Consider the following 25,626-nt stretch of genomic DNA (forward strand, 5'->3'; position numbering starts at 1 on the left):
TAATATTTACATATTTTATTTTATCAAAAGGATATGAAGGATTTTACATACTTTAACACTTAGAATAGTAGGGCCTCTTTGTTTGGGGATATCTCGTTTTTCAGTTCAATTCAATTAAGTTCATTTTCATCAAATAAACTTCGAATTCCTCTTAGAATTGTATGCTCTTTCGATTTCATAAGAGGTTTCTGATTATCTAACAAAAAAAAGAAGTACATACCATAAGGTATGCATAATATTTAACTGTGTCTACAGCATTGAAGAGCTCATGAGCATACAATTGTATCTAGTCACGAAGGCTAGAGAATATTCAGCAGAGGATTGTAGGTCTAATCATGTCAAAATCTTTAAAAGAAAAGGCAAAGTAAGGGTAAAATTTCATGAATAAGTTTAGATGCTAACAGCTACCTAAAAACAGAGAAGTGGAAATAGACAATGGTTATTCATGCTGAGTACTTCCTCCATGCTCAGATGTGATGGTTACTGTTAATGATGAAAAAGTAAAGATTAACTGGGAGCTCAATCAAAGAAGAGAGGGGTGAAATGGTAAGCTGTGTGAACTCATGGAGTTGATTGTCAATATCCTTGGCTACATTCCCTGCAGCTGATCACAGACCAGAAGAGAGAACTTGCAGAGTTGAGAGATCAGTGTGAGTCCCTCAGAGTGACAGAAGCAGCCGTAAGAGAGCAGGTGAGTAGCGAAGTGGTATTGCTTTATGGTTTTTTTTTTTCTCCAATGGCCCCAAAATTCCCTCTGTATTTCTAAACAAATCAGCAGTTTGAATTTATTCCATGAGCTAAAACAAAAGTGATAAGGGCATATTTTGCCCATGCGCATGTCTTTGGGTGTTCATAATTGGAATAGTGTTTGGGTATACAAAGTGTTGTTGCCCAAATAAACTTTGCTTTTTAATCCATTGACCAAATTTCAACTTCCTAATATGTGAATTTGTAGCCATTTGTCTTGCACGCTGTGTCTGTTTGAAGAAAGACAAACAGTATGATTGTACTCACCCTCCCTTCTGAAATTCCACAGCCATAAACTTTATGTTTTGTGGCATTTGCAAATACTTTTGTACATGATCACACATTTTAATTTCGTGAGAGGCAAGATTTGCAAAATTAAAATCCACACGAAAGTTCTTTTGTACAGTTTATGCATTTAATGTTATAGGCAACTCCCGCAAATTGCATGCAGCGAAAAAGGCCATTGGCTCCAATTCACAAAAATTTCATGCCACGAAAATATCTGTTTCACAGTACTGTTGCTTGTTAGGCAAACACGAATGATGGTGAAGAAGTATATCCCTTTATTTTGTGAGTTTCTCTCCTCTGTCAAGTTGGCTTTAACAAATCTTAAAGAAGCCGAACAGTGTATCACATGTGTCACAACTTTTCCATTGCTTTGCTCTTGGAAAATATTTAGGTTAATTGAGTTAATTCGAGTCAGAAACTTTTATTGTTATTAAAAATCATTAAAATTCCAGCTCCTCAACTGTTCGTTGGGAAAAGCACATATTTGTCTCTTTCATTTCACTAAAGATATAGAGATTAAACAAAGATTTGTTTGCAAGGCAACAGGAAACTGAAATGTGATAATGTCACCACCTCCTATAATTTGCATGAGATCAAGTTGTATTGTGAGAAAATTCGTAAAACTTTATTACAAAAGCCACCTTTTGTATTCAAAATGATTTGATAGAACAGTGAAGCCATGAACTCAGTATGACATATTCTTTTGGCAAGATGACCATGCAAATATGATCCCCATTAATTTGTTATTTGTCTGATATTAACTTACTTTGATGGTGACCCTATTTCAGTTGAAACAACATCAAAAGGAGCATAAAAAGAGGTGGGAGGAAGCACAGAAGTTGGCACAGCTTACAAACAAACAGCTGGAATCTGTGGGGGAGGACTGCCTGAAAGCAGAACGGCAAGTCAAGCAACTACAGGACAGACTTGCAAAGGTATGAATATGAATACACAAAACCTTAAGTAAAAACCAACATGTACTTGGAGTACACACACACAAACAAAAAAAATACATGTTTGTAACAGTTTGTTAAATCCAGAGTAATCATAGTGATCATAGCAAATTATGACATGCAAAGCTTGTAGATCAAGACTGCATTTGATAAGTTAATGGAAATGCTTTCCATTGTAATCTTGATTGGGTCTGTTCAATGGTTTAATTCTGTTATCAATCAGATTTCAACACAATTGCTATATTTGTACTTCCTTACCTTTGTAAATCCAAACAGTGATATTTAAAGTGATTATCAATGCATGTAGAAATACATTCAATTTGTTCACCTATTGATTAATTTTAATGCTATAAAAAGAGGGTACACAAAGATGTTATATGTTCATAGAGAGCCGACTATGTCAAATTTCTGTGATCACAAGGAGAAGTAGAAGTGCCCTATGCACCTGTAGTAACGGCAGAATTTGCTCCGCATGCATGTGCTACATTCACTCACAAAACAATTCTACCAGATGTACGTACAGCGAGTTTGCACTCCATGGCTGTTCCTTGGCTAATAGTGTGCTAGCAAGGAGCGCTGTCGGCCATGAGAGGCAAGCCTAAAGCCTCACTCTGCGCACTTACCGTGCAATTGTGCCAGCCTTATTGCAAGTAAGCACTGTCAAGATGCTACATAAGCACTTGCCTGATCACCTGTGGCAAGTGAAAATCAAAATCGGCCAAGTGTCCTGGAACAATGGGAAGAAATTCTTGCCTGAATTGAGCAAGCAAAAAGTTTTGAAGCCTCTGTTTTTTTCACTACCCCCCCCCCCCCCAAAAAAAAAGCCCACAAAGTTATCCGCACAGAAGCCCAAAGATAATGACTGCAAAGCACTTTATTATAGACCATTTCCGCGACTTTCCATCACTTACATGATGAAGCCCCAATGCAACATCAACACTCGATCGAACCAAATTCGCTACTCCAATGTGTCAGCGTGCAAATCAATGTGTGCTATGTTATTCATATGATTATGTTTTATCAAGCCCTTGACTTACAAGTGATTTTCTACATCATTTTCTTATATATTTTTTTTTTACTTTCTTTTGGGGCGAGTGTTCTGCAACAATTTGAAAATCTGCTTGCCCGACCATGCCAATGGTAAAAAAAAAAAAGTTATGTAGCACCCTGACTGTAGTGGCTACTATTATATAACCTACCCAGTATTTGGTGTTACCTCAACATAAAGCACTTCCTTTGTCAATGACCTTTAGGAGAGAGAGGAGTGGAGAGAGAAGGAGCTAGCTCTGGAGCAGCGAATATCATCCCTGGAGACGGAGCGGACGGCTTCCTTCGACGAGATGGAACGGAAGCTGGATGAAGAGAGGCGGACCTTGGAAGACGTCCGAAGAGACTTGGAGAAGGCGAAGAGGGAGGCGGAAGAGCTGCAGAGGGAGAGGGATAAGGCAGTGAGAGAAAAGGTAGGATGGTGGCATTGCAAGACTTATACAAGGGTGGAGTATGCAGGTTGCTGTCAAAGCACCACATTGCATTTTAACCCCTTGACTCACTTAGTATCAGACTCCCTCAGAATGATACATATATACTTTGTTCACAGTTTGTGTATCTCTAATTCTACTCTACTAAAACATTTTACAGTTGCAGGTTTTCAACGTGTGCATTGTACGTCAAGGGAACTTTGAAAGTACTGCAGTGCAAATACACATATTTATCACATTGTTCATTGTGAGTAGTGATCTTTCACAGCAGTGTGCATTAAACCATTATTTGGGCATGTACTTTGCTCTGAGCTCACACTTTTTTGTGGATTTTGCCAGTTCCTCTCTAATTTCAGTGTCCACAATGTAAGTCTGATGAAACATGACAACATTCTTATGAGAAGGCCAGTGTGATATGACTTGAATCAGGAAGTTTGCATAAACCCTGTTCACTCTCGGCTTGTATCAGGCCATATGTACTGATCATGGAACAAGACAAGCCAGCTGGATCAGTGTGTCATTTGAGGAATGAATCATAATACTATTACCTTAAAACCAGAAATTTTCATGTGCATAGAACTTTTGTGAATTTCATAAGGAGCTAAGATTTGTGAAAGTAAAATGCACACGAAATATTGTGTCTACACATGCATTGAATACCAGTGGCAATTTGCAAAAGTTCATGCCGCAAATGTTTCTGGGTTTAAGGCAATTATGAAATGACTGCAATGATGAAATGACTTTCTGCATTAAATCAGGAGAAGGCCACCCTCGAGCTGAGCCTCCAGGAGGCCCGCTGGGAGGCCAAGCTGACGACGCAGGGAGCCGAGATGGAGGAGAAGCACGAGAGGGTGATGCGGGAGAAGATGGAGACCCTGCAGAGGGAGGCGGAGGACACAGAGGGCGCCCTTCAGGAGGATCTCCGGAGGCAGGCCGCGGAGATGAGCGAAAGGCACAGGGAGGAGCTGAGGACTCAGAAGGAGGTCCACCGGCGGGAGGTCGCTCAGAGGGAGCAGCGCTGGAACGAGGCGCAGCAGCAGTACCAGTCCAGGTGACGAGGAGTGTAACCATGGTGATGACATCCATTGTCATCTACAGTCTGTAATGGAAAAGAGCACAAATGCACCTCAAATTCATGAAAGCAAAGATTAATTTGGTTGGGGTATTAATCACATTCTTCAGTAACATTTATTATTTTGTTTAAAAGTTTTCTTTAATGCTTTTGGCTTAGGTATGTAGGCCCACCACAGTTATATCATTTTGTCTGATTAGTATGTATATGATCAGTGTATAGTTATTTTGTGATTGTATGTATTCAGGTGTTCAGTGTATGTGTGCAGTGGAAGAACTGTACCTGTCCACATATGCTGCACTTTGTGCAAATGTTATGGTTTGTTAATTAAAGTTATGATTGTATGTGCAGGGCCCCCATGAAGAACAGTACCTGCCTATTGATGGGGCTACCCTGTTGAAATAAGACTGAATAAAATAAATGAATAAATAAACTTGGAAATATTTTTTTTGTATGGTGAGGAGTTCTTCGCCATCCTCCCATCTTGGGCATTGTGGAGTGCAGATTTATTCTGACACACTGTATGCTCATTGGATATTTGCCTGTATCTAATGCCAACATGTTTATGATATTGAAGTTCTTCTACTGGCATTGGTATTACATTCCATTCAGTACGTCTGGAGATCCTTTACCTTAACTCTACAGACTGAGATAAAGTCTTTCTGTATGATTTGGTATTACTGCTGCTGCCTAATTGTTACTCATCTCTGCATTAGTTTGTGCAACTGAGTAATTATTCCCAGCCAATATGCTTACCACACACAGTCAGACAAATGAGGTGCCTTTTTGGGATGTTTACATTTAGGATATCCCAGTGACATTACTGACATGCCTTTGATACCAACCACTGCTTTGTCCCTCTCCTCCAGATTAACAGAATGCCAGCAAGAGATCCTCAAATTGAGCACAAAGCTGGAAAAGATTCAACAACAAAAGTAAGTTTGAAAATCCACTTTCACTTGTCATTTAAGCTGTATGACTAACTATTAATCCATCAACTCCTTTGGAAAGTTCTGCAGAATCATCGTCATGTCATTATTAAATTGGCAACTCTTAGTTTCACTGTGTATCTGTGTTCAGGAAATGTCGGATTGAACTGGTTAATTTCATTAAATTTGCAAATCAGAAAGTAATATGTGCGTACAAACATATGCTAATGTATTAAGAGAGAAAACAGATTGAAATTTTTCAAGAAGTGTTGCCAATTTAAAAATCAGCTTAGCCGTGAAGAGTCTTTTGAAAATCCTGCAACCAAAATAAAAAAAACCAACAAATAATGAGCAAGATAGGGCTCAAATGAGAAGAGCAAAGCAGTGAACACTCTCAATGAAAGTAAAAACTGAGTATAGCATTTACCTGTACTACGCCAAATAGCCATTCGAATTATCATTTGTATGCCATGAATTGGTGGCAGTCAATTACATTGTACGATCAGCTACTAAAGTACATGACACTGGATAGCAGTGTTGTCATAGATGCTGGTTAACCATATCAGGTAGGAGCCTTTGTTACATCATTGCCTCTAGCAGTGACTACATTGCTGTAAGTTCTAGTGAGTTCCTTCTATATTTCAATGCAGCAAATCACGTGGCATATCCTGTTGTCTTATGCCAGCAGTCATAGATTCAGTTACTGTGGTTTGTAATCTGGCACATTCATACTGTAGGCTTACTGTAAAACCGGACATTTTCATGTGCATTTTAATCTTGCAAATTATGCAAGAGCCAAGATTCATGAAATTATTATGCGTGCAAAACTTCTTGTATGCACTAATGGATTTGATGCCAGTGGCAATTCACAAAAATTTCATGCCACAAAAAGGGCTGAGAGATCCAGTTTGCAAAAATTTTATGCCATGAATATTTCTTGCTGTACGGTACCTTTGTGAGAAAGGTCGTTCCCGCCACCCAAAATCTTACCTGTAAGCTGTCGTGAGACAGTGCAACAACTAATGAATGAATACAAGTTAGGTTTTAAATGTTTAAGATGTATTTAATAGGGAGAGGGGAATTGAATAGCTGTGTATGAGGTCTTGAAATTACCCATTGATTAGAGCACAGCTGTAAACTAGCCTATTCAATGAATTCACAACTTTGCATTTAGTAGATACCAAGCTGCAATGGGCTGAGAGTTTTTGATGCATAATGGGATCATTTGATCTCCATAAATGTGGCTGAATTATTATCATAATCATCATCAAAAGCTAATAAGGGAATTTTTGTTAGAGTAAAAGTACTAAGCGCTTGACATTTATTGCTTGTACGTTGTACTTTGGCACGCCTCCCCCTTTTTGATAGTGAAAGTCTACAGCATGTCCAAGTTGGAGCTGATACAAATGTAGATACCGGTAGTGTAAAATCAAACATGAAAGAGGTTTCATCAAACCCAAGTTTAAAGTAAGACTATGACTGAAGTTTAAAAGTCATGTTTACCTTTGGGACCAGTGATTTAAAAAAGTGTTCAAGATATCACATTTGATGCATATGTGTAGGTCAGTTGTACCGCAAAACATCCTACCATATAAGAATTTTGCAATAGAATTTCATATGTAAGGAGATATCACTTTTTTTTCTTCAATAAACCATAATTGTAGACGGTTTAGCCTGGAAACATTTTTATTATAACCATTGTTCACAATTTGTATATTCAAGAATACTTAACATTGATTATACAAATTCAAATCTTCACATTGGTTGTTAATATCCCTAACTCACATTTTAGAAGTATTTTGAAGCACTAATGCTGGGTTTTTATCTCATCTGCAAATGATAAATTATACCTTTAAAATTCATGTGTTTCCATGAAACAGCAACATTAGTGGCAACCGCATATCGTTGTGCGCATGGCAGATTGTCGTTAACTCGCTTCCCAGCGTATGGCAGAGTGTTGTTAACAGCATGCACACTCCCACACGCTAACGACAATCTGCCATGTGCATGGAAGCGCCGTAACGACAGCCTGCCTTGTGCGATATATGATGCTGTTAATTTGAGGTGATGATGGCATGTCCACTGAAGTCTCTCATTGGCCTAGTCACAAATTTTCACTATATTCCTCTTAAGTTTTGACATGAAATAAAGAAAAATAAGAATGTTAGACACATAGCATCATGTATGGATGGTGTTTTTAGAATAACTTGCAATGACTTTGAGTGAAGACGTGGTTACAGTATGAATCAACAAACCAAAAGTGTGACCGTGATTTTCTTTTTGTGCATAAAATACTTGGAGTGCCGTGTGTGAATGGTATCCTCACATCAACTAATTTGCATATTATAAGTTGTAATAACCAATAAAACTATCAGATTTAAAAACATGAGCTTTTTGAAATTCTAGAACTTTCTCATCTCAAGACGAATTTAGCTGAAACCTCTCCCATTCTGTAAAAATGTATTGCAGAAGACTTGATGTCATATGGCGTCCTTCCAGTCATGTAAGTGCAAATCACGTTCGTTGAGCATGATCCATAGAATGGCTCAGGGGGGCATTTCATGAAGCATTTTTGTCCGACAACTTGTTGGACAAATTTGCTCTCAAACAATCAGATGCAAGGATTTCAGTAGCTTTTAACATTTTGTCAGACGAAATATCTGACAAAACGCTTCATGAAATGCCCCCCGGATTTCATTGCACCATCGCTGCCTTTTGTTGTTGTTTCTGTGTGTGTTTACTTGTTTGCATGTTTGTTTGGTTGTTTATTTGTTTGTTGTATGTGTTCCATGTAGGTTTGGGATGGTGGGTAAGCTGCAGACTTTCCTACAGGCTCAGTGCAACGAGGCTGTCATGATGATCAGTGCTATCGACTCTTCTCCTAGACCGTCCATCACTAACCCAAAGGTAAGTACTAGGTGGGGCCGAGTGTCTGTTTCAGTTTCAGTTTGCATTCATAGACATTCGCATAGTTAGCATTTACACATACACATCATGGGAACATGTACCTGACTGTACATACAGTGTCTATCAGTATTACAAAATTGAAGCAAGTTATAATACACTGGATGTTGTGAGGAACCTAGTATCAAAAGTAAAGCACAGCTTGTTTAAAAAGGTCCCAAAGAATATACAATACTTTGTACATGTAGATAAATGAAAGTGATGTATTTCAGAAGTTAGGGCTGTGGTGAGGAATCAAGTGGGAAGTATGGAAGGATGATTTTGGAAAGACCTGGTGAAATCAGAACTTGTTGTCCAAGTAGGTTATAGTTTAGTTGTGTTCAGTGGTGTTCAAGGAAGCAAAATGGTTCCTCTTTCCGTCAATAAACTAATAACTTTATGAATGAGTGATAACCCTTTAGTCTTTTCAACAGGTATGCTGTATTCTCAGCTGATTACCAGACAAACATAATCACTAGTCATATCTGATAATAGCCAAAGGTGTCTTCAAAATGTTCATAAATGCGAGTGCACCTTTTGTTTGACGTACGTAGCTGATGGTCACATGGGTTACACCAGAGTCAAATAGTCACGCTTGCCATTAAAGACATGATTTACCATTTGCAGATGAAATAAAAACCCAGCATTAGTGCTTTAAAATAGTTCTAAAATGTGAGTTAGGGACAGAAACAACCACTGTAAAAATTTGAATAGGTAAAATCGATGTTAAGTATTATTAAATATACAAAATGTGAACAGTAGTTATAATAAAAATGTTTCCACACTAAACTGTCTACAGTTACGGTTTATTGAGAAAAATATAGATATCTCCTTATATTTTAGGCTTTATCGCGAAAATTTTATATGATAGGATGTTTTGTGGTACAACAGACCTACACATATGCATTGAATGTCATATCTTGATTTTTTTGTTAAATCACTGTTCCCAAAGGTAAACAGGACCTTTAATTTTGATCAGATACATATCCCAACCAAACTGAAGTGTTTATTTAGATGCCACCATCAGCTGTTCACAACTACAGACACCCTCAGCCACGCTGGTATACATCAACTTGTTTGAGAAAAATATAGATATCTCCTTATATTTTAGGCTTTATTGCGAAAATTTTATATGATAGGAAGTTTTGTGGTACAACAGACCTACACATATGCATTGAATGTCATATCTTGATTTTTTTTTAAATCACTGTTCCCAAAGGTAAACAGGACCTTTAATTTTGATCAGATACGTATCCCAACCAAACTGAAGTGTTTATTTAGATGCCACCATCAGCTGTTCACAACTACAGACACCCTCAGCCACGCTGGTATACATCAACTTGTTTCCACAGCAGAGTCCCACACTCAATTGTCCGTTGCCATGGCAGCATTCTTGTACACTATTTCGGATTCCCAGACCCATATAACATTGGATATCTCAAGATCCTGCAATGACCGTGCTGTGACATCCTCTCATCAACAGTCGCTCTGTTGCTATCACTCTCGCTACAACTGTGACAGTAGGTTTTGCAGAGCTTCTGCAGCTAGCCTCTCACTTTAAGTTTAAGGTGAACATGGGGCCTCACTTGTTTTTGCTCAATGATCATCTTCATTAATACTCCAAATCACACTTGTAACATTTCACATGGAGGTGAATAACAAAGATAACTATAACCACACGCTTTAAATCATACTGTACCAATAACATGAATATTACCGCATATTGTGCGAGCGGTACACCGAGCGCCACTAGATATCCCCCTTGCAATATATCACTGAGATTTAAAATTGTGACCAATCAACCCAATTAGATAAGCAAACAAAACACCTGCTTAAAGGCTTGATTTACCATTTGCAAAAACCCGGCTTTAGTGTTTCAAAATAGTTTTAAAATGTGACGTAGGGATGGAAACAACTAATGTAAAAATTTGAATCGGTATAATCAATGTTAATACTGTAAGTATTGTTAAATGTACAAAATGTGAACAATAGTTATATAATAAAAATGCTTCTAGACTAAACTGTTTTCAGTTATGGTTTATTGAGAAAACTAGTCATATCTCCTTGTATTTTAGCCTTTATTGCAAAATTCTTGTATGGTAGGGTGTTTTGTAAGCAGTACCTTTAACCTCTCCAGTTAACCACTCACTGAAAAGGTGAACATGGGGCCTCACTAGGGTTTAGCCAATAATCACATTCATCAATACCTCTTAATTACACTCATTTGAGGAGAATAACAAAGATATAACTATAACCCCACACTGGCAATCATACTAATAACATGAATATTACCACATGATGGTGCGAGCAGTAGACTCACTGCCACTAGATATCCCCTTTGCAATATATTGTTGAGATTTAGAATGGTGACCAATCTACCTTATTAAACAAAACAAAAAAACACACACAAAATGCCTGCTTAATTCAAGGGTGACACTTATCTTTTTTCCATACATGTGCACACAAACCCACTCCAGGCTCAACACATTAAAAGGAGCATTGACAGTTGTTTAATTCTACAACTAAGGGGACCTTCTATGGTCCTATTAAATAGATGAGCATCGCTGATTATTTTCAAAGTCCCAAGACCCAGTTGCCATCTAAATTATTGAAGCAGTAATTACAAAAACCTTTAAAATATATGAAACTGGTTGATCTATGTAAATTTTGGAGCATGACTATACCCAATTTCTTCTAACACTGTAACATGACAATCACTACAAACGATATGCATAAACATATCAGTCGTATCTAAGCCTGGATTTGAATTATGACATTATTAAACACTGTTCTGCTATAATCATAAAGCGCACATTGATATTTCATCTCACATGGTATACAGTACATGACAGCTAAGTGTATTTTATGTCATATCATGGTTATCCCATTGAAACAGTAAAAGAGAGGGGAAAAAATGAACGAGAGCACCTACTGCTGGTTGGAGAGCATTTATGATAATAACACTTGTAATGCGCTGGTATCCATCATGAATAGGTGCTCATGACGCAAGAAAGAGAGGCAGAAAGAAAATACCAGTGAAAAAGAGGTGTGAGAAAAGGAATAAAGGAAATGTTTACAAAAAAGCTTGTCTAAACAACCAGGTTTTTAGTGAGCTCTTAAACTCACTTAGAGAGGACAGATTGCGAATGTTTTGTGGGAGTCTATTCCATAGGAATGGGCCAGCATACAGAAATGATCGATCACCCCAAGAATTATGAGTTTGTGGTACAGCAAGTAGAGATGAGTTTGAAGACCTAAGGCGCCTAGAAGGATTGTAAGGGGTAATCAAGCTACAGTTGTAGTGAGGAGCAGTTCCATGTAATGAATGAAAAACAAATACCTGTAGCAGTAACTTAAACATGATTCGATAATGAATGGGCAGCCAGTGTAGAGAGATAAGTGAGGGTGTTACATGTTCTCTCATAGGTGACAATAAAACTAAAACTCTGTCTCTGTTGATAGGAACAGAAACCTGGCTTCAATTTGGCTTGCAAGCTTGTTCCAGACTGGCTTGAAAAATAATGGCTGAAGAGGTTCTATAACTCCTACCTCGACCACGTCCTGGCTCAGTCTGCCACACCCTTAAACTTTCCTTCCCTTTTGTCATGAAACCCTGGATGGCTCACCTGTGGGAGCTATTTTCGCATTTGTTTTAATAATTGTTCCATCACTGCCAAGTGCAGTGGCATTGATTTCCCTCCACAGCTGTCTGTAGCAGGCAATGAAAACGGACTTGTCATCATGCTAAAACGCAAGTTGCACTTCATTGCATTTCCAAACAAATCCCTTATACCAGCAATGACAACTGTTCTCCCTTTTGTTACTGGTTTATATACAGTAGCTTGTTGTTCTCTGCATGGCTGCAACTCCCTCAAACCTTTCCTAGAAATTGAGAAAAAAAGGAAAGAAAGGAAAAAAAGGAGGAAAAACATTTCTCTTGGGACACTGATATCTTCCTTTGCATGTGTTTGTATGTCACTGTGTGCATGTGCTTCAGTCAAGGCTTCATGATATTTGCAGTTTTTGAAATAGCACCCCCACTCGATAGCATTCCACCACCCCAGCTAACCCGTTGAGGACGGGCTGATTTTGTTACAACACGCATGTTCCATAGTCACCTGCCCCAGTATACTCGGGACTCGTCTTCAACGGGTTAATATTACCAGCTACTTTTTGTTGTACTTAATTATGTGTTTCACATGGGTGCTGACCTCAGAGAAGCTTATTTCATAACTGCGTCAAAGTTCTTACGGTGCTATATTTCTGTTTATCAATTTGGCTTGATGTTAGTGTGATGTAGAAAATGCATATTTAATTGTATTTCCTTGTTACTTGTAGCTGCTGCAATCAGGTCATGAGGCAAAAATGCAGAGCAAATTCCAGCCTTACACTCCAGTCACTCTTCAGACAAACGGTGCTATATTACCCACCAGTCATCCAAAGCAGCCTGGCCAAAGAGACTACGATCACAGCGTCACTGTTCCTGACTTTCGACAGTCAGTCCATGCCAGTACTGCAGAGGGAGATCATATCAAAGGTAATTGTGCTTTTTACGGGATGTCCCATGCATTTCCCTTTGCCTTTGTCTTTTGCCAACTTGGTAAGTTGACTGATATTCCTGAAAAGAACATGCCGACGTATATTCTCCAGAAATGCAATTGTTATATATGTATAATATATGTGACCTCAAAGTTGTGAAATTCCTGAGTTTACTTCTTTGAAAAGGGATTATACTTCTCTTTCATTCTGTTACTCTGAATCTCCTTTGCAAATTTCAACACTAACAAAAATGTCCTATTAACAAATCCTGATTTTGAAATATATGTGGAATACAGTAACTCATTGTGTACAGTTATCTGCGTTGTGTTTTACAAAGTCTTACAAAATATTTAGTGTGGAAAAGTTGCAGTTCGGCAGCCATAGCAGTGATTTCAACCAATTTGCTTAGCCTTTTTTTTTTTTTTGGTCTTTTTTTAATAAAGTTACATGTATGAATATCATACTTTTTTTTTCTTTTGTCCATGTGACCTTGCAGACATCCATTCCGCGGCCATCGAAGAAGCGCAGGAGAAGGCACGCCTCGCCCTCAGGCAAATCCACCTGTCCAGGGGGACGTCCGAGACGGCGCCTCATGAGGAGGTGTCTTTCCACACCATGGAGGCGATGCCCGCCACTCCCGTTCTGTCGAGCGAAGCGTCACAGGGCGTGGCGCACCAGGACGCAAACGCTTCATTTGCCTTCACGCTCCCCACCAGGCCGTCAGCAGATCCCAGGACCCAAGCCCCCGTAATTGACCCCGCCGAAAGACTGCCCCAGACGCAGACATTGATGATGCCGGCAAATTTGTCTGCGGGTGGGAGGAGCTTTTTACCAGACTTCTCAGATGGTGAGAATGTGAACCTGGGGGAGTGGATGACAAGAAATGTCGACAACTCATTCGCTTCAACGGCCTTAACCAGTCAGAGTGGATTTGTGGAGCTGAAGAGACACAGTGAAGATGCAGTGTGGAAAAATGGTATTGATGTAGAGGAAGAACAAGGGGGCAGCTTTGCAGAAGAAGATGGCTTATGTGAGTACTCTATACATCACAGAAAGAGTATGATTCCCTTTATGGAAGGATGTTATCCAGTTCTATATTTGTTGTAGTCTACATAAGTCTGGTTCAATCATTAAGCACACAGTATTACTGTAAAATGAGGAAGTTTGTGGGCATTTTAATTTTGCAAAGTTCGCAAGAGCCAAGATTTGCAAAATTGAAGTGCATGCAAAAGTTCTTGTCTACAATGTATGCATTGAATGCCAGAGGCAATTCGCTGAAAATTTCATGCCGCGAAAAATGTCGCCGGCTCCAATTCCTGAAAATTTCATGCTGCTAAAATATCTTGCTTTACAGTACACTGTAATACACTGTTTGTATGTACCTGTAGATGTTTTCACATTGTACTCCTTGCATTATCACTGCTCATTTCTTACACAACATCTATAAATCAATACTTAAAGTGATTGCTGAGTTACATTGTATCTTCATTGACTCAAAGAAGTGAAACCTTTGGGAAGTAGAATCCATAAATCGTCGGTTGAGAATGATAAGGGCGTAGTGTTCGAGACAACCTAATGCCCTTCTCATTCTCCACAGATGAAATTGTAAAGCAACCATATGCACAAAACTTTATCCGTTGAAATCAAAACAAAAAAAATTCTTTTGATATTAAGGATCACACTCAGGCTTATTTTTGCGTTCAAGGTTTCACAATTTACAATACCTATGGCAGGGCTCCACACTAACTTTTATTTTTGGTGGCCCAAAGGCAAACATCTGACCTTTTTTGGTGGCCCAATCAGGCCACCAAATTCTTCATTTCTGAAATCTGGGTGGCCCGAAGTGTGTTTTTGGTGACCCTGGGCCACCGGGCCACCATTAGTGTCGATCCCTGCCTATGGAGTAATAATGTTGTGTAATTTCTAATCGTTTGGCCCCAACATTATATCATGTAGAGATAATGTGAATTTACAGGTGTATGATAAGGATAATGATAAATAGTGGTGATGATGATGACAAAGGCAGTGAGTTCTTTATCTGTATATTTTATAAAGCACACACATTGTCCAAGTACGACACTTGTGCCGCACTGTCATAGAACAAACCAGAAAACATGGCATTTCACTTCATCTCTAGTAAGTTGATGCACTGAATTCTGAATCCCTAGGCACTCGTGTTATATAGAGTGTACTCGTAATGTTAAATTTGCTCCTTTGTTTCTGTAAAGCGGGTTGGATTAGCCAGCATGAATCCACCCTGACCTCCTCCCCCACTAAGGAGAAGACCCTATCCCCAGACCTCAACGTCCACCCCGGCCAAAGCATGATGCTGCACATCCCACCCACCAGCCAGGCTCCGTATCACCCCTCCTCCGAGAGACCGGGGGTGGGATTTCACCCCTCCAACTTCGACCACAATGTCAGTGAACTCTCCTCTGGTCCGCTAGACAAGTTAAACAGGTATTCAGTTTTTCCTCGCTTTCACTCCAGAATCTCCAATCTCCAATCTGCATCTGTTGGTGTGTAGATTGTAGTATCAAGACCTTTTTGATTTTCATATTCTCACTGTGGACTTTGGTATGATGAGGTCATGTGAATGCATTTTACATGCTCTCTGCTCTCTGCTCTCTAGCAAGTGGCAATACCAGAATCTAGAAGGCCACCATGAAGGATTTCATGTTTACCTCACTGCTAGGATGGATGACATCACAAGCTGTCAAAATCACTTGTTTTGTTTTGTTGTGTTTTTGTTTTTGTTTTTGTTTTTTTTTGGGGGGGGGTGGAACATAATGTCATCATGTTCACATTGTTTTCTTGAGAAAATCATAATGTTTTCAATCTATGTGGACAAGATAAATAGAGGGCATCTGTGTTTACACTTCAAGTACCCTTGGCTAAAATATGCTGAAGCTGACTGAATTATAATCATTTGTATTTTAGTTGTTTTGAAAGACTAACAAGGTGTAAAGTCTAAATAATGGTGTTTTCATTCTATGTAGTACTGAGATGAAGTGTTTGTGGCTTATGTAAGTCCGACTAGACAGACAGTAAATCTATGCATGCATTGATACAGAAGACTGTTACATAGTATTTGTATGCTGCATTTACACTGAATTGGAGGATAGCATACATTACAGATACAAAGCATAGTGAAATAGCACATAAACATGTCAGTAAGTAATTTTGGTATTGAGGATGTTTAAAGGGACTGTACAGTACTGGTTGAGGTGGGGATTCATGTTTTGAACATTCCTAAGTGAGATAATGAGAAACCTCTTTGAAATATGAAAGAGCCTATAACTTTAAGAAGGATTCAACGTTTATTTGATGAAAATTACTTTTCAAATGGCTGAGATATCCAAAAAAGTGATAAAAATAAAAGGTGACAGGCCACGCCTTTTATTAGGATCTCTTTGTTTCACCTTGTTTTCGGATATCTCAGCCATTTCAAAACCGATTTTCATCAAATAAACTTTTGATACCCCTTAGAATTGTATGCTCTTTGACATCTCATAGAGTGGTTTCTGAATATCTTGCAAAACGTTAAAAGCTAAATCCTCACCTCAACCAGAACTGTACACACCCTTTAAAACGTGATGGCTCATTACTTTGTTTCAGCCCTGCTTCATCCACACAAGAAGATTGGAAGGAAGTGGCTCTACAGAAGTACATAACTAAGGTAAGCTTGACCTAGCTGCACAAACTGGAGTGCAAGCAGTTCAAGTTTGCTTTGGCACAGATCAAAGTAACTATCATACCCAAAATAAGCAAAATGTTGCTTGTTAAAACAAAACAAAACAAAACTGCCGCTAAGATAAAGTTGAACGATATTATGAAATGCACTTTAGTTTCTTCATGAAGGTTATGTCACTGTTGAATTAAATGTTAACTAGAGATGAAGGTTTAAAGGTGTTGATGTTAACAACAGAGCAGCCTAGTCTTCCGGATTCTGCAAAAGGCTCCCTGAAAAATCAACTATTATTTGCAATCCTTACAAAAGAAGGAAATATCCCATCTAAATTTGGAATAAATACTGCATATAAATATACCTCAAACATGTAAGCATCTTGCTGATTGATCTTTATCATAATCTCCCCGATTTTGATGTGTAAGCTTTTGCTAGTCCCATGTGTCACATTAAAAACAAAACAAAACAACACTGGGCTTACCTTTTAGGGAAAGCAACAAGATCAGATGTTTGTAGCACCCAACTCTTCTCCCCTTGCTGATAGAATAGAGCTGGACACTAAGACCTCATTCCCATGCTCTAATCAATGTTTAACCTTTGACATGCTTTATTGTATATCCACCTGTCTTCAATTTCGCGAATAGCACCTGACTTTCAAAATTCAAGAAATATTCTGCGTATACACTACAATATGTTACTCCCCCTTGCCAATAGAATGAAGCTGGACCCTAATTAAAGACTTCATTTCCATACTGCAGTCGATGTTTAACCTTCAATATGTTATATTGTATCCACCTGTCCATAGCTGTTGGAGATGTCCCCAGCCGCTGAGGGGCAGCATGCCAGTAGAACAGGAGTCCTCAAGGTCACCCAGACTTTAGGCATGGAACAGCAGGTGACCAAGGTCACAAGAGGTAAGGAGCAAACAGTTTCAATAGAAGCATTCAAAGAGCTTTAAAGAACAGGTTCACCTTCATAGACATGTACATGTGGATTGAGTGAATGTAGCAATATTAGTAGAACATATGTATCAGTGAAACATTTAGGTAAATTAGACAATCCATTCAAAAGTTACGAATTTATAAAGTTTATGCGCAGCTACATTACGTGCGTACTGCTGGATGAGAAGACTACCACTGCATAGATGTCACATGTGCAGAACAATAAGAAAAATATAGAGAAAATTTCATTTTTGAAAAAAACTATGCATTCCCTTGACTTGTCACTGACATAATATGTGACCCTGCATCACAAAACGCACAGAAAGTCGCCAGACATGACATTTCAGTTAAGAGCATAATATGAAAGAGCAGACTTTAAGCTTTAAAATGATGTATAACTCAAATCAAATGGACTCTCCTAACCTACAATGTATCTAAATATTGGACAGAAAACACACACTCAGGAAAAGTGTGAACTGAGAAAAGAGGCTCTGAAGTACAGTGTCTATTCGAGTGCTAAATCTGTACCAAGCCATGCTGGCTGTGCAACGAATGGGACAAAAAACAGGATGTAAATCACCAGAGTAACAACAATGAAGGGATTATCAGATTAAACTGAAATTGAGAGTGCAGTATTAACACATTCTGTTCATAATTGATGCCAACTTTCAAAGCAGTGACATCATCCTTTCAAAAGTTATTTGAGTTTAGAGTGAAGAGTGTGTTCAAGGTTTTAAAAATGAAAAGAGGACTCTAAAAACACACCTAATCACACTATTCTACAAAAAGAGTTCAAGATAAACTGCTAAAAAACACACTTTCCTGCCCATTTTATGATCCCAAATTGTAACATAATGTAGAAGAAGACTTACTCCTTCAGAATATATGAAAAAGTCAAGATGGGTTAGGTTGACCCATTTCACCTATTTTCAGTCTCCACATAACATCAGTGTGTGCGACTTTTTGTTCGTTTTGTGGTGCACGGTTACATATGTTATGGTAATATTTTTGCCCCTGCCTTCAGGAAGTGGCAAGTCAAGTGCTCTTTTACTTTCGAGAAAAGTGAAAATAAGTTCTATTTTCTTTATATCATTCTACACATGTGACATCGCAAGCTGTAGTAGTCTTTGCATGCAGTGATGGCAGCACTGAAACTTGAAAAATTCATAACTTTTTTTAATGGATTGTCCAATTTTTGTCAAACTTTCACAAATGTTTTTACAATAAGCTCCCTGAGAACTTTAAATTTGTGTCTTCCTTTTGCAACACTGAAAACTACATTCCTGTCATCAGGTGGTGTATTGTGCAGGTTGGTAATAAAGACCTTTCCTTTTGATAATAATTAACTTTAGGATGAAAGAGAAAGCAATATTTAACTATAGATTTCCAGTGAATTCATTTGGTCCCCATGCTTTGACTGCAGTGCTTGCATTTGCACAAAGTCATGTTCAGGAAATTGTTATCTGCTTTACCTACATTGTATACTGGCTGCTGAGAAATTTGACCTGAGGCATTTGAGCTACTGATATGCGTTTTGTTTTTTTGATGTTTGATTATTTAATAGTCTGTTCATTTTTATTTTCTTCTATGCCATTATTGTTAAGAGTTTAATCACAATGAATGCGATCGATGATCACAAAGTCTAGAGCACTTACACCGTAGATCTGATAGTAGATACACATTACCGGGACAGTTGACAAGCTGATTAACCCATTGAGGACAGGCTGATTTTGCTACAACACGCATTTCCCATAGACACTTGCCAGAGTACACTCGGGACTCATCCTCAACAGGTTTATAGCCTGTTATTTGTATTCTCTCTGTGCCACTTGACTCATCACTTGCTTCATTGTGGTACACCACATCAACGATTTGTACCTTTCCTTTCTCTGTCATTTCATTTTCAAATCCTTGCCATCCAGAGAGCGGTGTCATTCAGAAAGAGAAAGTAGCAGCTGGTGGATCACTGGTCAACCGACCAGCCACCAACTCTACATCAACTCACGGTAAAGGAAAGGGAGCTGACGGTGTCACCACTGGTCACTATCACTCCACAGGACAAGCAGGCAGGACTAGTGGACCAGTGGGAGGGGCAGGCAAACCTGCTATTGGGCAGCTGGCAGGGACTGGCAGAGGGCCTCCTTCAAGAGGAAAAGTACAGGTATCAATATATTTCATAATTCAACACAATATATTTCTCCCTTTCTTTCTGATGAATATGTGCAAATTTCTATGTAGTTTTCTAGTCTTTCTGGTCTTTGATGGAAATGACAACTTTCACAAAATAATTGACAGTACAGTGTATAAGTTCATATAATAGAAAAAGTGCATTTAAAAAAATACTTTGTCATTAGTTCATTCCTGTATTGAAAATCATTGCAGAATGAAAAACAAAAATAATTCAAGTTTCATAAAGTCAGGTGAAGGTGAGGTTCAGGCAGATTCTCATATATCAAAGTGAATGGGTGAGGCACTCTTTAAATCCAGCTATGCATTTTTTTTAAAGGAGAATGAAACCAAAGTGTATGTGGATTGAGTGAATGCAGCAACATACATCACTATAAACATGTCAAAATTTTGTACTTTTCATTCAAAATGCAATTTTGTGGATTTTTTTTTTGATACATATTTTTCTTTATATCGTTTTCCGTATGTGTGATGGTCATGAACTCTTGGTAGTCTTCTCAAATAATACTGGCTGCACCAAAACTTTACAGGTTGTCCAATTTTTGTCAAACTTTTGCTGTTGTGTTCTGTTGTTGATGCATTTACTCAATGCACATGTATGTTCAGATTTATTCCTCTTTATGTACGTTAGAAGCCACACCTCCCTCAGCTGGAGTTTTTGAGAGTATTTTACTTTACATAATGAATACAAGAAGTTCTCAGGAATGTTTATTTGTTTTATTGGCCCCAGAATAGAGCTGTCTGGCTAAATGGTTTTCAGCAACAGAGAGTTAAAAGAAAATTTGTTTGAGCATAATGATTTTGCAAGACCCAGTGGCTCTCCTTCTCATTGTGGCATGCTAAGTACTATTTTCCATTTAAAGGCATAATCTACCATTTCCAGATAAAACAAAAATCCAGCATTAGTGCTTCAAAATAGTTCTAGAATGTGAGTTAGGGATAGAAACAACCACTGTAAAAATTTGAACCCATATCACCGATGTTTAGTATTGTTAAGCACACAATGTGAACAATAGTTATAATAAAAATGTTTCCAGACAAAACCGTCTACAGTTATGGTTTATTAAGAAAAATACTGATATCTCCTTATATTTTAGGCTTGTGCAAAAATTTTATATGGTAGAATGTTTTGTGATACAACAGACCTACACATATGCATCAAATGTGATGTCTTGAAAATTTTTTAAATTACCGCTCTCAAAGTCAAACTGGACCTTTATAGGCAACTACAAGTTCTCTGGTCATTGCTACTGTTTGTGTAGAATGTCGTAAAGCCTCAAAATAAATGGAATTTTTGTCATTCCTGCTCTTTCAGAAACCTGCATCCCAGCAAAGTACAAGAGGAGGAGCAGGAGTAAAGACGGTGCAGGGGCCAAACAGACCTAGGTCACTGCCGTCCAGCAGTCGTGACAGGCCGGTGACCGCAAGCGGGAAGCCTCAGGTGCCCAGAAGTCTTCAAAGGTCCACGGCGTGGCGGTAGGACTTGGTACCTGTTCTAGATTTAGCCTCCTCTTGTCTACCATACTTTTACAGAAATAACCTGTTCACATGTATACTGCCTAAAGACACCAAGGGTATGCAAAGGGAATTGAACGTCCATGGAGAAAGTTGTATCAGTCCCAATGATAGACATGTGTACATCAGGGTGCTAGATATATTCATTCAGCCAAAGAAAATTTATGAGTTTTGCCCCACAGTATAGTACAAATTTGTTCAAACTAGATTATTAATTGTTCTATTCAATTATACTAAAACTAGTTAAACAATAAAACATACCTCAGTAGTTTAGTTCATTCATAGATAATCCACACTGAGGGTAATGAATAGATGCTGTGTCTAAATCACAGCCAATGAGAATATATGACCTTGCACAGCAAAGGAACTAGGCAGCATGCCCACATGACTTTGATTTGATATACCAGTTAAAATATTGTCTATCTATTTTGTATTCTTTACTCAGGGTGGCCTCATCAATGGTTAATGCTCTGTTATTCTCAGGGGCCCTGCAACATGATAGCAAAGTGACATTCATTCCTAAACCCTTCATTCATTCAAGTTCAAATTCAAATTCAAACATTAAAAGTCATAAGCCTGACAGAACAGGAAGTACATATGTACTTACAAGGCACGCCAAATTTTCGTGTAATCCGATAAGTTCCTCATAAAAGTTGGCAAGCAGTTTTGATTTCATTATTTATTCACTCATGGTACAGCACAGATTGAAGTAACTGGCTCTACACTTTGATGGTCACAACTTCAGGCTGTATTGCTTTTTTCTTTTTTTTAAAGGGATGGTATAGTATTGGTTGAGGTGGCAATTTAACTTTGTGAGAGATACTTAGAAACCACTGTATGAAATGTTAAAGAGCATACAATTCTAAGAGGAATTAAAAGTTTATTTGATGAAAATCGGTTTTGAAATGGCTGAGATATCCAAAAACAAAGTAAAAAAAGTGATCCTAATAAAAGGTGGTCCCACCTTTTATTAGAATCTCTTGGCATTGGATATCTTAGCCATTTCAAAACAAATTTTCATCAAACAAACTTGGATTCCTCTTAGAATTATATGCTCTTTCTTTCATAAGAGGTTTATGATTATCTAAAAACAAAAATCATCAAAAAAGTTGGAAACCTGAAGCCCCATCTCAAACAAAACTGTACCATTCCTTTAAACTGTGTGTAGTAAGCGTCTTCCGCGGGAATCTAAACCACCGAGAGAGGTTTCAGTTGGTTTTGCTTGTGCTGGGTTTTGCAGTGTGCTGGGCAATTCATACATCATTTCAATGCATTTAGGACTGTGTGAATAAGATACATGTAAAGAGATATGTTTAAAGGTGTAACATAGTTCCCATATGACTAAAAGAAACTGTCTATTTTTGCTCTAAAATGGAAACACATGCATAGGAGATGTTGTAATAATGCTGTGATATTAAAAGCAATTTCAGTTCGTTAATGACAAAAAAAAAATGAAATGTTAACCAAAAGGGTAAGCCAGAAATATTGCAGTCTCGGAGCAAATCCCGAAAGTGGTTGCTGTGTGATGTTCTATCATCGATTTCATCAATCACAATATATTGGACCATAGCAGCAGCTGTTTCATTGGCTGGAGAGTGAATCACATTTGCAGCTTCTTAGTTGCACGCAATTCAATACTGCTGCTTGGGCATGTTCCAATCATCACATACTAGTAATGTTTGTCCTGCCCACTACTGAACAGGGAAAGCACTTCAGGAATAAAAGTCAGGTAGACCTATCTTTATCATATCACACTTTTGATCTCAAAATACCCCAAAACAACTGATTATCCTTCTTGCAAATCACATCAGCCAGACAAGTTCCCTGGTAGAGCCTTTCGATTAATTGTGAGCAAATTACAAAATGGTGGAAGATGAATTTTGCGTTCTTCTGAGAACTATGTTTTTAGCTTTAAACTTGTCTTAGTGGCCACCTGTCTATAGCAGACACCTGCTTTATGTGGCTTCCACAAAGTTCCCTCAAAGAGAAATTACTTCTGTGCCAAAGACCTTGCAAACAGTGCTGAGGCAACCAGTCCTGTCTACCACGACCAGCAGCCTCCAAATTTGTCTACCATGGTTGAGAATGTACTGCATGTAGCATCCTCAGAGTCTTATGTTCAGCCCTGTCTATTTACTTTAGTTGCTCTTCTCTTCACCAGAGGTTTTCCATTGCACACGAAAGCCCTCATTTTTCTTTTCCTAGGGGCATCAAATTGTTAATTATAAATGAAACTAGAAACTATACACTTAACAGCATGTCATGCCCTCATATATTTCTGACATACAATTGCACATATACGACATGGGGGAATGGCATGCATATCACGTATATCATGTGATAAACTCAAATTGTTCACTAAATTGAGTGTAGTGATCTTTTGTTTTTCCCTGAGTGGCTGTTGTATGCAGATTTTGCTTTTGTCAAGTCTTCCCTCTTATTTGCATTTTGTTGGGTGGGGTCACATGTCATATATCATCACAATTTACAACTTGTGTAACCTGTTTTTGCTGGTCGTATTCAAAATCATTTCTCAGTGATGTGCATGCATCATATCCTCAACAATTTGAATTTGCCAAATTGTGTTGTAATTATTCAACAGTGAAATATTATTGCAATAACATTGTCATCTTGCAGAAAATTGATACACTTGTATGTCAATGCCATACCCTACAATCTCAGAAAACTGACGTACAGGAAGCTCACTATGGCAATTAAGCTGATACAATTTGGATTCATTTAGAAATGAAGCCACGTAATATACAGTGACACATTTGTAGAGGACAATCATTTCCCTGAGAAAATGGTGGTAAAATGACTGCAGTTAATGACCAGATATCAGTGATATCTAGGGCATACACCAAAAAATAAACTTTGTCATCAATTTGTCTTTATACAAGTATACTACCTCTTTGAATACACATTATGCTTCTATTATGAGAAGTATTTCTTCCACAAATGGAATATGAATTTAACTGCCCATCCAGGGTAATTGTTCCATAATAGTTTCATGGCAAAGTCATAGTGTATCAAGTCAAATCAATAATAATGTGATGAATTATCAGTCCTAACTGTATGTAGGATATAACTTGTATAGACCTTGTGTTGATGTTAGAATGTACCTGTCCGGAGTATGATCATACAATGTTTTACATATGTATTTACATCTAAATGTAATTGTGTGAAAGTTTTGGTGGTGTGACCTAGAGAGTCACATTAGTGTATCAGTACAGAGAATGTAGTGTGAAGTATGTGGACTTTTATTTTAAATGACAGCTAACATTACTAGCTACTTGTACATAATTATTAAGAATACATTAAGAAAATTTGTGTGAGGATGTTCAGAAACGTACTGCCGTGATATATATAATACAGTTGAGCTGTGTGTTGTTTGTATTTATTAAAAGTATCACCTTGCCATTTGATAGCAGTCGGAACATGACTGTCTCATTACTGTGTGTCCTCACCTAGAATGCTTGTAATTTGTGTGCAGATGCAGTTTAAAGGGATGATTGATGTAGTTTTGGTTTAGATGAAGATTCAGGTTTTAATTTTCAATGAGATAAGTACAGTAGAAATCACCTCAATTCAATTCGATTCAATTCGATTGTCATCAAATACACTTTGAGGTCCTCTTAGAATCGTATGATCTTTAATATTTCACATTAGTGGTTTCTAATAATCTCACTATAAGTCAAAACCTGAATCCCCATCTAGACCCAAACTATACTGTCCCTTTAAACGTTTCCCCTCAGATACATTTTGCAAAGTATATGATAGGGCCGTCATGACACATACATCATACAGTAAAACCCTGGGTCCCATTTCATAAAACTTGTTATCAGTAATAACTGCTGCATTTCTATGACAAATTTGCTCTCAGCCAATCAGATGCAAGGATTCCAGTAGCTTATAACAACCATTGTAACTTGTTATTGATAAAAAAGTTAATGAAACGGGGCCCTCGATTTGCATCATGCTGTGTGTGCACAGAAAAAGCAAGAAGGATTCTCAGCATGTGTGAGCGGTGATCCATGAATCAAACCCCCCCCCCCCCCCAGATCTCGACCATCAATTGTGCAATTACCATGAAAATTGGCACACGTTACCTGTGGCATAATCAACCAAAGTGTTAAAAAAGAGGAAATTACAATTCTAATTTTTCATATATTTTATTAATTTGATAATGCTAATATGCGATATGCCTGAAATCATACATTTTGTACATGATATGAAATTATGAAAATTGCCTGGACTTCCCCTTTAACAACTGAACTTCACTTACCTTATGTCAAAGAGCCCATTCCATTTTTTCCCTTACATCCAGCCATCCAATCAGCGATACA

The 25,626-nt window shown here is 38.1% G+C and overlaps 1 protein-coding gene across 1 annotated transcript in view; it reads left to right on the forward strand.

Moving 5' to 3' along the window:
- LOC139732053 (uncharacterized) overlaps positions 1-21,245 on the forward strand; it is a 29,451-nt gene extending 8,206 nt beyond the window's left edge. The window contains exons 8-20 of the mRNA XM_071642930.1: positions 605-691; positions 1,824-1,970; positions 3,242-3,448; positions 4,225-4,517; positions 5,408-5,473; positions 8,263-8,374; positions 12,749-12,947; positions 13,446-13,979; positions 15,178-15,409; positions 16,568-16,628; positions 17,443-17,551; positions 19,501-19,739; positions 21,081-21,245. Coding sequence (XP_071499031.1) covers positions 605-691; positions 1,824-1,970; positions 3,242-3,448; positions 4,225-4,517; positions 5,408-5,473; positions 8,263-8,374; positions 12,749-12,947; positions 13,446-13,979; positions 15,178-15,409; positions 16,568-16,628; positions 17,443-17,551; positions 19,501-19,739; positions 21,081-21,245 — 2,451 coding nt within the window. The remainder of the gene's footprint in view (positions 1-604; positions 692-1,823; positions 1,971-3,241; positions 3,449-4,224; positions 4,518-5,407; positions 5,474-8,262; positions 8,375-12,748; positions 12,948-13,445; positions 13,980-15,177; positions 15,410-16,567; positions 16,629-17,442; positions 17,552-19,500; positions 19,740-21,080) is intronic.
- The last annotated feature ends 4,381 nt before the right edge of the window (positions 21,246-25,626 follow it).

The sequence above is a fragment of the Diadema antillarum genome, unplaced genomic scaffold (assembly GCF_040938485.1).
Source record: "Diadema antillarum isolate AM-2024a unplaced genomic scaffold, OU_Dant_1.0 seq00000398_RagTag, whole genome shotgun sequence".
NCBI classification, from domain to species: Eukaryota; Metazoa; Echinodermata; class Echinoidea; order Diadematoida; family Diadematidae; genus Diadema; species Diadema antillarum.